This window comes from Bos indicus x Bos taurus, chromosome 4 (genome assembly GCF_003369695.1).
Source record: "Bos indicus x Bos taurus breed Angus x Brahman F1 hybrid chromosome 4, Bos_hybrid_MaternalHap_v2.0, whole genome shotgun sequence".
NCBI classification, from domain to species: Eukaryota; Metazoa; Chordata; class Mammalia; order Artiodactyla; family Bovidae; genus Bos; species Bos indicus x Bos taurus.
Window position 1 is genome coordinate 113,972,022 of NC_040079.1, and position 13,113 is coordinate 113,985,134.

The 13,113-nt window shown below is 42.1% G+C and overlaps 1 protein-coding gene across 1 annotated transcript in view; it reads left to right on the top strand.

Moving 5' to 3' along the window:
- Positions 1 to 13,113, top strand: part of SPATA48 (spermatogenesis associated 48) — a 65,443-nt gene that overhangs the window by 45,810 nt on the left and 6,520 nt on the right. Inside the window, exons 6-7 of the mRNA XM_027538444.1 lie at positions 4,770 to 4,811; positions 6,127 to 6,234. Of these exons, the coding sequence (XP_027394245.1) occupies positions 4,770 to 4,811; positions 6,127 to 6,234 (150 nt within the window). The remainder of the gene's footprint in view (positions 1 to 4,769; positions 4,812 to 6,126; positions 6,235 to 13,113) is intronic.

The window sequence follows — 13,113 nt, forward strand, 5'->3', positions numbered from 1 at the left end:
TAACAAGAAAGTCAGGAAATTGTTTTCTCACAGGTTCAAGGACTTTGGCTACATAATACTGACACATGGTGGGAGAAGTCATCATTCCTTGAGCCAGCACAGTCCATTGATACTGTTTATGAGGCCCGATATGATTAGGATAAGGAAGAGAGAAAGCAAATCTCTCTCGGTCTAGAGGGTGTAAAGGTATAGTAAAAAAGCAGTCTTGTAAATCTATAATAATAATATGCCAGTTTTGAGGAGTAGTGGTAGGTGATGGAATTCCTGATTGCAACGCACCCATAGGTTTCATAGATGTATTAACTTTTCGAAGATCTGTTAAGAGATGCCATTTGCCAGATTTCTTTTTTTTACAAAAATGGGAGAATTCCAAGGGGAACAAGATTCCTCAATATGTTTAAATTTCAATTGTGTATCTATAAGTTCCTTAGCAGCCTCTAATTTCTCTTTTACAAGGGGCCACTGCTCTGTCCCAATAGGCTCGTCATTTTTCCAAGTTATTTTAATAATTGTATGTTTATTAAATGAGCAGTGGCCCCTAGGAAAAATGTGGATTATATATTTGAGTTTGCCATTGCATAAGTAAATCTCTTCCTATTGAGGGGTGCATCTATCACATAAGGTCATGTTGCAGGCTGGCCTTCTGATCCCTCACATGGATATATTTGGGCATTTTGATAAACCTCTTGTACTTTGGTTTGAGAAACTCCTGCAATTTGGCAAGAAATTCTCTGTATAGGCCAAGATTTGGGCCATAAATGTTTGGAAATAATAGTAATATCGGATCCAGTATCAAGAAGACCAGAAAATATTTTGCCATTAATTTTGATATGTATATTTGGTCATGCATATTCAGATACTATTGATGTCCATAAGGATTGCTTTTGATCTGTACTACCAAATCTACCTGTCCGTATACCATTAGAGGAGTTAATAGAAATGTAAGGTAGAAGAAGTAATTGGGCAATTTTGTCCCCCTTTTTGAATTGCCATAGTATCTGAGATGACATGATAATTTGAATTTCTCCCTTATATTCTGAATCAATTATTCCAGGGTGAACAGTAATTCCCTTAAAAGTCAGACTAGATCGGCCAAGTATAAGGCCAAAGGTTTGTGGGGGTAGGGGTCCATAAGGTCCGGTCGGTATTCTAGAAGGGACTGCTTGAGGAAAAAGGATAAAATCATTTAGAGCTGGTATATCGACTGCCGGATGTTGAGGGTTTGAGGGAAAAGATGGAGTTTGCCCCTGGTTTTTGTTGATGGGGACCCGGGGAGTCCCCATCTTTGAGTTTTCTGAAATAGGATTTCCCTCAACATCATATTTAGATTGACATTCTTTAGCGTAGTGTACCCCCTTACAACAGCGAGGGCAGACTCCTGGCGGTTTTTTAACAGTTTTAACTTTTTCTGTGCGTTTTTTAGGGCAATCCTTTTTTAAATGGCTCTTATCCCCACAAACAAAACATCCTTCATATCCCTTTTTAAAGGCAGCAGCCATTGCTTCAGCTAACATTTGCATTTTCTGAGTTTCTGATCCTAAGTTGCGACAAGCCTTCAAATAATCAATATTCCTGGACTCATGAATCGGAGTGATGGCTCTCTGACACTTCTGATTGGTATTCTTATATGCAAGCAGTTTTTCTAACTGCACTCTGACTTCCTCTCCGACAACACTACGGGAGATAGCAACTCCCAGTCTAGCTAAAAAACCAGCATAGGCTTCATTAGGCCCTTGTAATATCTTTGTGTAGCTACCTTTAGGTTCCCCTTGAGGAGTAATTCGATCCCAAGCTTCAAGGGCAACTTCTTTCAATTGCTCATGCAACAAAGGAGGGCATTGTATCTGAGCTTCCACTGAATCAAATTGCCTCATACCGGTTAACATTTCAAAAGTAATTTGGTTTTGGGGAGTGCCAGCTCTAGCATTAGAATTGGCACGGTCTCGGACCACATCATGAAACCACATTATCCATTGAAGATATTCTCCTGGTTTAAGAAGAGCTTTTATCAAAATTAACCAATCATAAGGAATAAAATTTCCAATAGAAGATGCCATAGTGTTTAGAAAAAGGTGAATGAGGGCCATACATAGTTACAGCCTTTTTCATTTGTTGCATGTGAGAAAAATCAATGCCTTCATATTGAGGTATTAGTTGTCCTTGAGCATTAACATTTCTTAACACAGGAAGGGCAAAAAGATCATTGGCCTCAGAGACTTGAGATTGCAAAGCCAGTAAATCAGAAGGCCTTCGTCATGAAGGAGAATGAGTGGATCATCCGTTTTCATAAATATGAGTGCGTGTTAGGGGTTTATCATTGTCATCAAAAAACATATTGTTGGCTTTAGTGTCAAAGAGAGCATCAGAAGAAGCATTATCAGATTCATTTTGTCCTCGAATCCAGGGGACCTTCGGTTTCAGGCCCGTTACAAGAGGAGGAGGAGCGCATGGGACAGCTGGAGCAGGGATGGTGGGAAAGTTCTGAAACGTTTTATGTTGCTCTAACTGGGCCTTTTGTAAAGTCTCATCATCTAATTCATATTCATATAATGAGCATTCTGCTTGTTGACGAATATCAGGGGGGCTAGAGTTGCCTTGAAATGGCAAGATCACGGCTTTAATGAGGGCCCATAAGGGCCAGAAATCTATTGGAATATTTTTTCCCTGTCTTGTGGCTCATTCAACATTCTCTTTAGCCCACTTACAAATTTCTAAATTGAAACTGCCTTCATCAGGGAACCAGGGATTATATTCAACCACTGTTTGAAGACAAGCCTCTATCCGTTGACATGAAACCAAAAGTCCCTGAACCTTAAATAAATGCTGAAGTAAAGTAGAAAGTGGTGGGGCTTTCCACCCGTTTGTCCCATAACCCTGCACTTACTGACCTCCGTAGGTTCTAATAGTCATTCCATCCGCTGACCAAGGGCGTTCACCACGTCCGTTTGGGCGCCAATTGTCACACTGTTCGTAGACCGGGACCTGGGGACTGGAGTCGACGAGAAGGACACAGGGGACCCAAGTCTTGAGTGAAACAAGGGTACTTTATTTGCAGAAATGCATGCTTATATATCTTCATACAAGGCAGCTTTAGGCAGTAAAAAAAATTTGAGCAAAAACAGAGCCAAGAAAATAACAATCTTCAAAGGGCCAGAAAACATTCCATATCCTGAGTAAGACGGGCATAACTGAATAGATTACCTTTAAGTAAAAGGTTACGGAAGGGAGTCACTGAAAGGAATCCAAGCAGGTGCTCTTTCTCATGATCTCAGTCCTGAGAACTGCATGCAGCTCTGCTTGCTCCTGTTTTTCAGAAACTGATAAGGAATAGAGAGTCCTTGAGAAACGGCACACAAAGGAAGAAAAGGACAAATTGGATCCCTTAAAGTTGAATGTCCCCTGACAATAGTACGATAATTTTACAACTCGCTAAAGGCTCAGAGTATGGTGAACATTTTTTAGCAGTTAAGTATTTTTAAATTAACATATTGATTTTAGGCATAATACATTGTACACTTAATAGACTACAGTATAGTATAAACATAATTGTTATAGGCACTGGGAAATCAAAATATTGGTGTAACTCACTTTACTGGTGGTATTCATTTGCTTTTATTGCCGTGATCTATTACCAAGCTCTTAATATCTCTGTTGTATCCCTTTATTTTAATACATATATATAGGTGTGTGTGTGTGTGTGTGTGCATGTATATATAAGTATACATATATATATATATTTAGAAATATATGTAGACATGTAGGTACACAGGCTTCCCTGGTGGCTCAGACAGTAAAGAATATGCCTGCAATGCAGGAGACATGAGTTTGATCCTTGGGTGGGGAATATTCCCTGGGGAAGGGAATGCCTTCCCACTCCAGTATTCTTGCCTAGAGAGTTCCATGGACAGAGGAGTTAGGGCAGGGTACAGTTCATGGGGTCGCAAAGAGTTGGACATGACTAAATAGCTAGCACTATCACTTCCTTTTCAGGCACACACGGGTTCATATACACTCATACATACATTTGAAGCATATCCAGCTCCAAAATGTTGGTTTAAAATGCCCTTCTCCAATAGAAGACATTGTAAGATCCTTGGAGAAATGGCTAATTCTGGGGTTGGAGCAGGGAAAGTACAAAATAAACCCTAAGCTCCCTGAAGTGCCCTAGGTAACTGTAGTCTTGTCTGAGACACCAAACTTCTTTGGGCCACGGAGGCTTTCTCTCCACCATGGAGGGTTACACCCAAGGCTCAGTCAACTCAAATGTCTGCCTTCTTTGTGTCTCTTTACAATCCCATGGACTGTAGCCTGCCAGGCTCCTCTGTCCCTGGAATTCTCCAGGCAAGAATCTTGGAGTGGGTTGTCATTCCCTTCTCCAGGAGATCTTCCCAACCCAGAGATTGAAGCCGGGCCTCCTGCATTGCAGGCCGATTGTTTACCATCTGAGTCACCAGAGAAGCCCCTAAGAAAACTAGAGGTCAACTTTGCCAATGTAATCATTGAGGATGAAAACAGCAAAGAAAAACTAGGAGAAGAGGCTTTGGAACTAAATCATAGGAGTCAGCAAGGATTTACTCGTCCTTGGCTGTTCTGTGTTTGCTTTTCATCACTTAAAGCTACATTTTCAAGTCTCTTCTGTTTAAAATTACAAACTTTTGGAAGCATATTCTTTTGAGGTATATCTGAAGACTTAGTAAGAGAAGTACTCTGGCAACCTAATTTTTCTTAACATCAGTAACTCAGTCGCCCATATTTTCTTTTTTTCTAAGTGTGAGTCCAAGTTCCAGAAGCAAATACATTCCTCTCTATACGTAAGTAACATTTCTTAATGTTTTAAAAGTTACTAGATTTACATCTGTATTGTTACTTTCAGCTCAGTCACGTTTGTAACTCACTCTTTAAAACAACATACGCTTTCTAGCAGATTTGTAATGTTTTCCTAGCATGGTGCCTGTCAACAGTTTCATCAAAAATGTGTTAAAGATTTTGATAAAAGAAATAAAGCGTTAGCATTTTTTTCAGTTTTCCCAAATTGGTTATTTTATGAAGTAAAATACCTTGGATACTGCTCATATTAGGTGTTGTCAACCAGAAAGACTTTTACAGTTGACGTGGAAGCTGTAATGGGCTCACATGCTGAAGGGCAGGAAATGCGACCTCTCGCTTTTCTAAATTTAAATTTGACTTCCCGTGGGTGGCACAGAAGTGCGTCACCCTCCACTCGGGTCTTCTGTGCTTTATACTGGAGAAACACCTTGTGTTTTAGAAGTCTTGGGGTGTTGGCACAGCCCGACACAGACTGGGGCTGATAACAGCAGACGTTTATTTCCTGCAGTTCTGCAGTCTTGACTTCGGGGATGGCCCAGGAACGGCCCTGGTCACACGTTTGTGTCCACAGGAGGTATAGGGAATGAGGGGCTTGTGGGATCCCTTTTATAAGGACACTAATGACTCAAGTACCTCCCGCCTCCTGATACCATCACCTTTGGGTGTTAGTATTGCAGCATGTACGTTTCGTTGGGGGGACATACACATTCAGATCACAGTAACTTGGAACAAAGAAAAGGCAAGAAGTGAAAGAATCTGGGCCTTTCATCTTTACCCCCGCTCCCCCCGTTACTCTAGCCTCTTCTGCTCCCCAGCTAAGTTGACTCCTTTTTCTCTGAGTGGCCCCAGAAATGCCTCCAGGACACCCTCTCACTTCCTCTGATGGATTGGGCCTTCTCTCAGGCCCGGAGGCACACTGCTGGTTTCCCAGAACCCCAGGCCTGTTTCCATCTCCACAGAAGCCTCCTCCACTCTGGGACACCACTCCTGCCCGCCCCAGGCCATCTCCAGGCTCCAGGGAAGGACTTGGCTCATGGCTTTAGACAGCCTACTTCTTTGCTCAATAACACAGGCCAGCTGTTACTCACTCTGGCCCAAACTGAAGATCAATTCTTACTCTAAAAAGGAAAATCTCCTTACTTTATTTTTTACGGCAAATTGTTCCATCACCGTGGTTAATGTATTACATTTTGAATTTTGATCTGTTTTGGAAAAATTTCCTTTGCAAGTTAGGATATGTTCACCTATGTTTTCTATGTTTCTAATAAAAACTATAAAAAAGTATTTTCATCCCAACAGTGGTTGCGTTCAGTCTACAAATGCTGATGACATTGACAACCCCTGTGGAGACATCACATCTCTCGCCAAGCCTCGTAGCTCTGAAATCCTTTATACAAACTCAAGTCGGTGAGTTCCACCTGTGATTATGCCTCTTACGTTATTATTAAGGAAGAAATGTGGTCATTAGGCTTTGCAGTGAATGAAGCAATAGAAAAATGGCCTTGAATAAACAAGTTCCTACTGAATAGTGCAGGGAACTATATTCAGTGTCTTGTGATAAATTCATAATGGAAAAGAATATAAAAAAGAATGTGTATATAACTGAGTCACTTTGCCATATAGCAGAAATTGGAACAACATTCTAAATCAACTGTACTTCAATAATTAAAAAAACAGAAAATGGCCTGGTACTGACCACAACTTAAGAAGAAACATATTGTTTCCTGAAAGAACTATAGTTTCTCACAAAGGAGATTACAGTTTTGAACACTGACTAACCTGGGTTTACCTCCAATGTTGTATGAATATATATGTGTGTGTGTGTGTGTGTGTGTGTGTGTGTGTGTGTGTATATATTTGCTTTCACCCATGGAAATACTGAAGCTCAGAAATTGCTTCATTAGGATAATTCACAAGACACACTACAATAAGCCGATGTTCTGTGTGGTTTTTTTAAAAAATGTGTTGAAGTAGATTTACAATGTTGTGTTAGTCTCTGCTGTACGGCAAAGTGAATCAGTTACACATATATATATATATTCCACTCTTTTTTAGATTCTTTTCCCATATAGATCATTACAGAGTGTTGAGTAGAGTTCCCTGTGCTATTCAGCAGGGATTATGTTAGTTATATATTAGTTATATACTTCATATATAGTCATGTCTGTACAAGGGCTTCCCAGGTAGCTCAACAGTAAAAGAATCTACCTGCCAAGCTGGAGACTCAAGTTCAATCCCTGGGTCAGGAAGTTCCCCTGGAGGAGGGCATGGCAACCCACTCCAGTGTTCTTGCCTGGGAAATCCCATGGACAGAGGAGCCCGGCAGGCTATAGTCCCCTGGGGTTGCAAAGAATTGGACAGAAGCAGCGACCAAACAACAGCAAAACAGTATGTGTATGTCAATCCCAGTCTGCTGTTTATCTCTCCCAACCCTTATTCCCCAGTAACCATAAGTTTGTTTTCTGTGTCTATGACTCGTTTGTTTTGTAAGTAAGTTCATTGGCAGCATTTTTGTCTAGATTCCACGTGTAAGTGATAGCATATGGCGTTTGTCTTTGTCTTCACTCAGTATGACAATCTGTAGGTCCATGCATGTTGATGCAAATGGCATTATGTTGTTCTTTTTCTGGCTGAGTAGTATTCTGTGATAATCATGGACCAAATCTTCTGTATTAGGCCCTGAGCTGTTGCACATCACTGCTGGTACACCTTCAGTTTCTGTGACGACTGGAAGGCTTGCAGGAGAGTGTAAGCCTGTAGCGTGAATCACCAACAGTATTTTAAATGTCAGTTGCTCTATTTTTTTTTTAAACATCCGTTTTGCCAAAATAACAAACCAGCTCAGTTTCACATTGGCTGTCCTTCATACCTGCTCTACATCCCCTAATAATTTTGAATTTTCATGTGTTACACATTCTGACACCCTAATTCTTTTGACTACTTGACCAAAGTAAACTATCTTTCAAAAGTAACTTTGGTTTTAAATTATATTTCTATAACTTAATGCATTGAAGAAATAAATGAGTTGTTATATTTCAACCAGTAAGAAATAAAGGAAGAAAAGAAGAGAGAGTACATAAAGTATCCCAGGTACTGTACCAAACACTTGGCCCTCACGTAGCTTGCAAGCCTGCAGGGCCAGTAAGCTCCACACCCCAATAATGATAGTATAAGGCAGGATGGAGTGAGGCTCCTGAGAAGCAAGTTTAGTGTTTTTGATCTTGGTTGTACAGAGAGGTCACTTTTATCCACAAGCCTTGAAGGCTGTGATGTTTTAGCTAAGTCCTAAGAAAGGATTTGTCTCTTATGATTCTTGCCTAATTTCTGCAGGGAAAGGATTGCTATTAAAAGTAGAGATTGTAAAAAAAAAAAGAGTTTAAGAGTGAACACAAGGATAAACTCAATTGAAAACCTTCTGGCATCAAATTTTCTGGTATTTTTCCTTTGAAATATACATTTGAATTTTGAAGTGTTTTATGAAACATTCTTGCTGAAGAATAGAATGTATTCTTCTGGATCACTCTTCAAGGAGAGTAAAGAGCAGTCTGGCAGCATTTTAAAAATTTGATGTATAACATACTGTTTAACTTGAGTAAATTTGGGAGCATGCCCTTCTACCTCATCTTGATGTTAGTGTTTTTAAGAAAAGGAAATTTGAGCGGATCATGTAGAATTGGACATTAACTGTACTTACTTAAATTGGGCACTAGAGGGCATCCAAGGTTGCAAAGTTTCTTCTTTGGATGAGGTTTCAATTTTTAATAGAATTTTAATGGAGCATAGGTGGTTAGTGGTAGAGTTCTTACCTGCCCCACGGGAGGCCGGCGTTGGATTTCCCACCCATGCAGCTGCAGCGTCCCCTTTAAGGATTCCCTGGTGGCTCAGACAGAAAAGAATCTGCCTGCAATGCAGAAGACCTGGCTTTGATTCCTGGGTCATCAGGAAGATCCCCTGGAGAACTGAACGGCTACCAACTCCAGTATTCTTGCCTGGAGAATTGCATGGACAGAGGAACCTGGTGGGCTATGGTCCATGGTGTCACAAAGAGTCGGACGTGACTGAGCAACTAACACTTTCATTCACTGTAACTTTTTAACACAGGAAAAGACTTTCTGTTTTTATTATGAGATATAGATACAAAATATGTAGTGTCATATTTAAAATATAAAGCAAAATAACAAGGAAATGCCTATGTCCCAGGCCTAGCTAAGGAAATAGTATTTTATTCACATCTCTTACGCTGCCTGTATACCCCTTACAACCTCGTCTCCTGAGTTTCCTTCCCCAACCCAGAAGTCATCGCATCAGTCTTCGTGCTTATCCTCTGCTTGCTTTGCTTGGTAGCTTTGCTACATATACTTGAACCTCTAAACAAAATGCTGTGTTGTTTCCTCAGTACCACACTGAGCCAAGTACAGAAGACGCATGCAATGTGATGTCATCTGCGTGAGGTCCAAACCCCAGAAACACATAAACTTACTTTGTGCCCAGTAGAATACCATCCTACTCGAAAGCAAAAATGACTCTTCCTTGGTTTTCTCACCTTAAACTTTCCTAAAGGGAAACGTCTTTATGAGATCATCTTTAAGGATTTCCTCATAACCCATGACACTTAGGCCAGGAACACTGCCTGCCCCGCCCTTTCAGTGGAAGCCGCATTTCAGACAGAGTCAAGGCTACAGACTCTTGGGTTCAGTGGTTGCAATCACCAGTTTCCCCAAAAGGTGAATGCTTTCGAATGTTCCTTATTCATTGATTTTGTATTCTGGGCACCAAATCATTTGACATGCCCAGTGTATTGGTGGTGATTATGCTAATGGTTTTAAAATTAACTTTTAAAATTGTAGAACGGAATCTGATCATTATAGAAAAAAGTACAGAAAAAAATTAATGATAATAAAAATATAACTAAACTGTCACATAAAAACATAGCTGTTATGAAGATTTTGGCATATTTCCATCTGTCATCTGCATCCTTCATCTTCCTTGTATTTATACAGCTATGATGATGCTACATATGTAATTTTTACTGCATTCACTTTATAGCATCATCATGGGCACATGTTATTATGAACTCATCATAGTATTTTATTTGTGTAGACCATAATTTTTTTTATTTTTATAGATGTACTGTCATTGACTTCCAGGGGGCTTCCCTGGTAGCTCAGCCAGTAAAGAATCTGCCTGCAATGCTGGAGACCCCAGTTTGATTCCTGAGTCGGGAAGATCCCCTGGAAAAGGGATAGGCTACCCATTCCAGTATTCTTGGGCTTCCCTGGTGGTTCAGATGGTAAAGAATCCTCCTGCAGTGTGGGAGACCTGGGTTCGATCCCTGGGTTGGGAAGATCCCCAGGAGGAGGGCATGGCAACCCACTCCAGTATTCTTGCCTGGAGAATCCCAAAGGACATAGGCGCTTTATGGGCTATAGTCCATGGGGTCTCAAAGAGCTGGACATGACTGAGCAACTAAGCACAGCACACAGCACTGTCGTTGACTAGCGCGTCTAGGTTACATGTGTAAATGTTTTCTGTTTCTTACTATGATAAATAATGTTGTCAAATACTTGTTAAGTGAATCTTTTCCATAACTTGGAGTTATTTACTAAAGGGAGACTTCTTGCAATGGACTATGAGGTCAAAACATATAAATATATTTGCAGTGGAACCATAGTTTACATCTAGTGTGTGTCCTCACACCTTCAGTGCTCGCATTTACGCTCACCAGATAGCACCTTCTTTTCCTTCCAAATGTGCTTATTATAAAAATAATTCAATTATATTTGTAAAAAGTAAATTACCTCTTCCTTTGAGTCTCAGTGTTGAAAGTTGATGCATATTTTAGACTTTGCTGCCAGGCCTGCATGAATGTCTGTGTGCAGGCAGCTGCACGTCGGTGTGTGTGCAGGGGGGCGGTGTGGGGAGGTGTGAGATTGACAGGCGCAGCGGACACTCTCCTCAGCAGTGGGCGGGGCTGTGAAGACCCTTTTTAATGGCTGTGTGATACTCCACTGCAAGGTATAGTTTACGTGGGCCCAAGTAGTTATTGAAATTTTTTTCTGTTGTTAAAAAAATAAAGCAACAAACCTCCACATTATCTTTGTACAATCATGCACACATTTCTTTTAGAACAAATCCCTAAAAGCATAATTCTTGCATGAGTTTTGCATTAAAATATTTTTTGATTCGGCAGGCATGACCTATTATTAAAGGATATTCAGAGTTAAGGGATTCAAGACAGTAATTCAGTCTCCACTGAAGTTTCTAACTTCTAACTTGAGCCTCCTTTGGGAACTAGAATCCATAGTATCCGCTAGATTCAACAGGAGTTCTAGAAGTTCAGGGAACTGAGTAGGAATTAAAAAAAAAAAAAAAGATACAAAGTCACTCCTCACTTATAATGTGTCAAGCAAGCAAGGGAAACATAAGGAACCCCCAATTTTTACCAAATCTGTTCTTTATCTTTCTCCTAAATACTAGAGCCATATTCTTTGCAAGAGCGTAATGAACAGGGTGGAAGGGAAGTTTTTTTCTGTTAGTACCTATCTTGTGGTTCCACATGGTTTCAAAACAGCAGATCTGTGCCAAGTCAGGACCCCAAAGCATGGAACCTTGCCCTTTGCTAAGAAAAGGGAATGGGGCTTTCTTCTGAAAGGGACCACACGGGGTCTCGGTATGTGCATCTCAGCTGGCCCAGCCCCTTCCTTGTTTTACCAAGGAGGACAGGAGGGGGCACATCCAGGTGACAGAGCAGAGCCCGCACCCTCTGACCCACACCCAACCCCACCACACCCGGTGCTTTCCAGACCAACGTTTCCCAAACCCGCTTGGTGCTTCCACCATGCCGTCTTCCACTAAATCTCCATCTTTTAGTTCAGGACTTCACCCGGTTTCACATTCGCTGTGCCTTTACCTCAGTCATCTCTCTGATGAAGCATTTGCAAATAACACATAACTGTCCAAAGTGATCCCAGGGCGGCCATGGGCCGAGTCCTGAGCCAGCAGAGGGGACCGCCCTGACCTCCTGGGTGTGCTGCACCTTTAACAAAATCTTAACCACAGCCCAGCTTCAAGCCAGGCTATGAATAGCAGTTCCTTACATTGGCCCACACTTCTGCCTTTTCAGAGAACTTTCACATCGACTCTCTCATTTGTTTTTCAAAGTAGTGTGATGAGGCCAAAGGTGGGGGAACAGGCTCTCTCCCCACTTTACAGATGAGGAGGCTGAGGCAGAGTAAATGATTAAAGAGCCCCAGACACTCATTTTGTGAGCAGTTAAGAGAACAGGGCTCCCACTCCCCTGGGCCGCCTGCAGCCAGTGAATGCTTCCTGGGGCCTCAGCCCTGCTCTGGTCGGGGCTGTTGGCTCATTTCTGTGTCCCTTTTGGATGGAAGAGGTAAAGGTTCCCTGAGAACAGAAGGAGAAAAGCATGTCCTGTAGAGCACGATGATGATAAGAGTGAAACTAATTTTTGAGCAGATCCTGGGACCACAGTATCTCATTATATTCAGGGACGCACAGCCCAGTGACCAGAAGCACGCTGGTGCTATTAGGACTTCTCAGCTGCTCCCTCAGCCTTCCCTCCCCTTGCCCCACCTTCCCAGGCCTGCCTCCTCCTCTCCCTACTCTTGCCCTAGGCCAGCACTTTGCCCAGGTACCCTGACCCCACACTCCCTGTAAAGGAACTGTGAATTTCATCACCCCAACTTGGGGAGACGTTGTCCTGAAAGACCCCATCCAGGGTCACAGGGCAGGGGTGCCACCCTGGAGGCAGATGCCAGCCCCCAACACACTCAGCGCAAGCATCTGGCTGCATCCCTCTCTGATGCCCCTGCTCCTAGTTTGCATCAGTCATCTTTGCCCTACTTGGGTTCTGTCCCTCCTTAATGTGAAAGCAATCAGGAGCCTAGCCTGTTTGAGTCCTGACATAGAATAGCTCTCGATAAACAAGGCTCCAGGTGACTTGAACTTGTGCTACACTTAACGCAGAACAGATGCCGCTCAGCTGGGAGCCTGGGTTTCAGGGCCTTCCGGGGCCCCTAGGTTCCACCACCCGCCAGCCTTGTTGTCTCTGGGCACATGGCTTAGACTTGTGCTCAAGCCTCAGTGCCCACATCTCTACCATGGCATGGTCTCAGGACCAAGGACCTGGAGTGTTGGGAGATTAAATAAAGCAGCCCACGTAAGTGTCACAAAGGGTACGGGCTCCTGAGGATTATTCGGGCCTGTGTTACAGACAGAGAGCCTGTTCCTGTTGGCATTCTCATCCACGTATGCATGACTTATAAT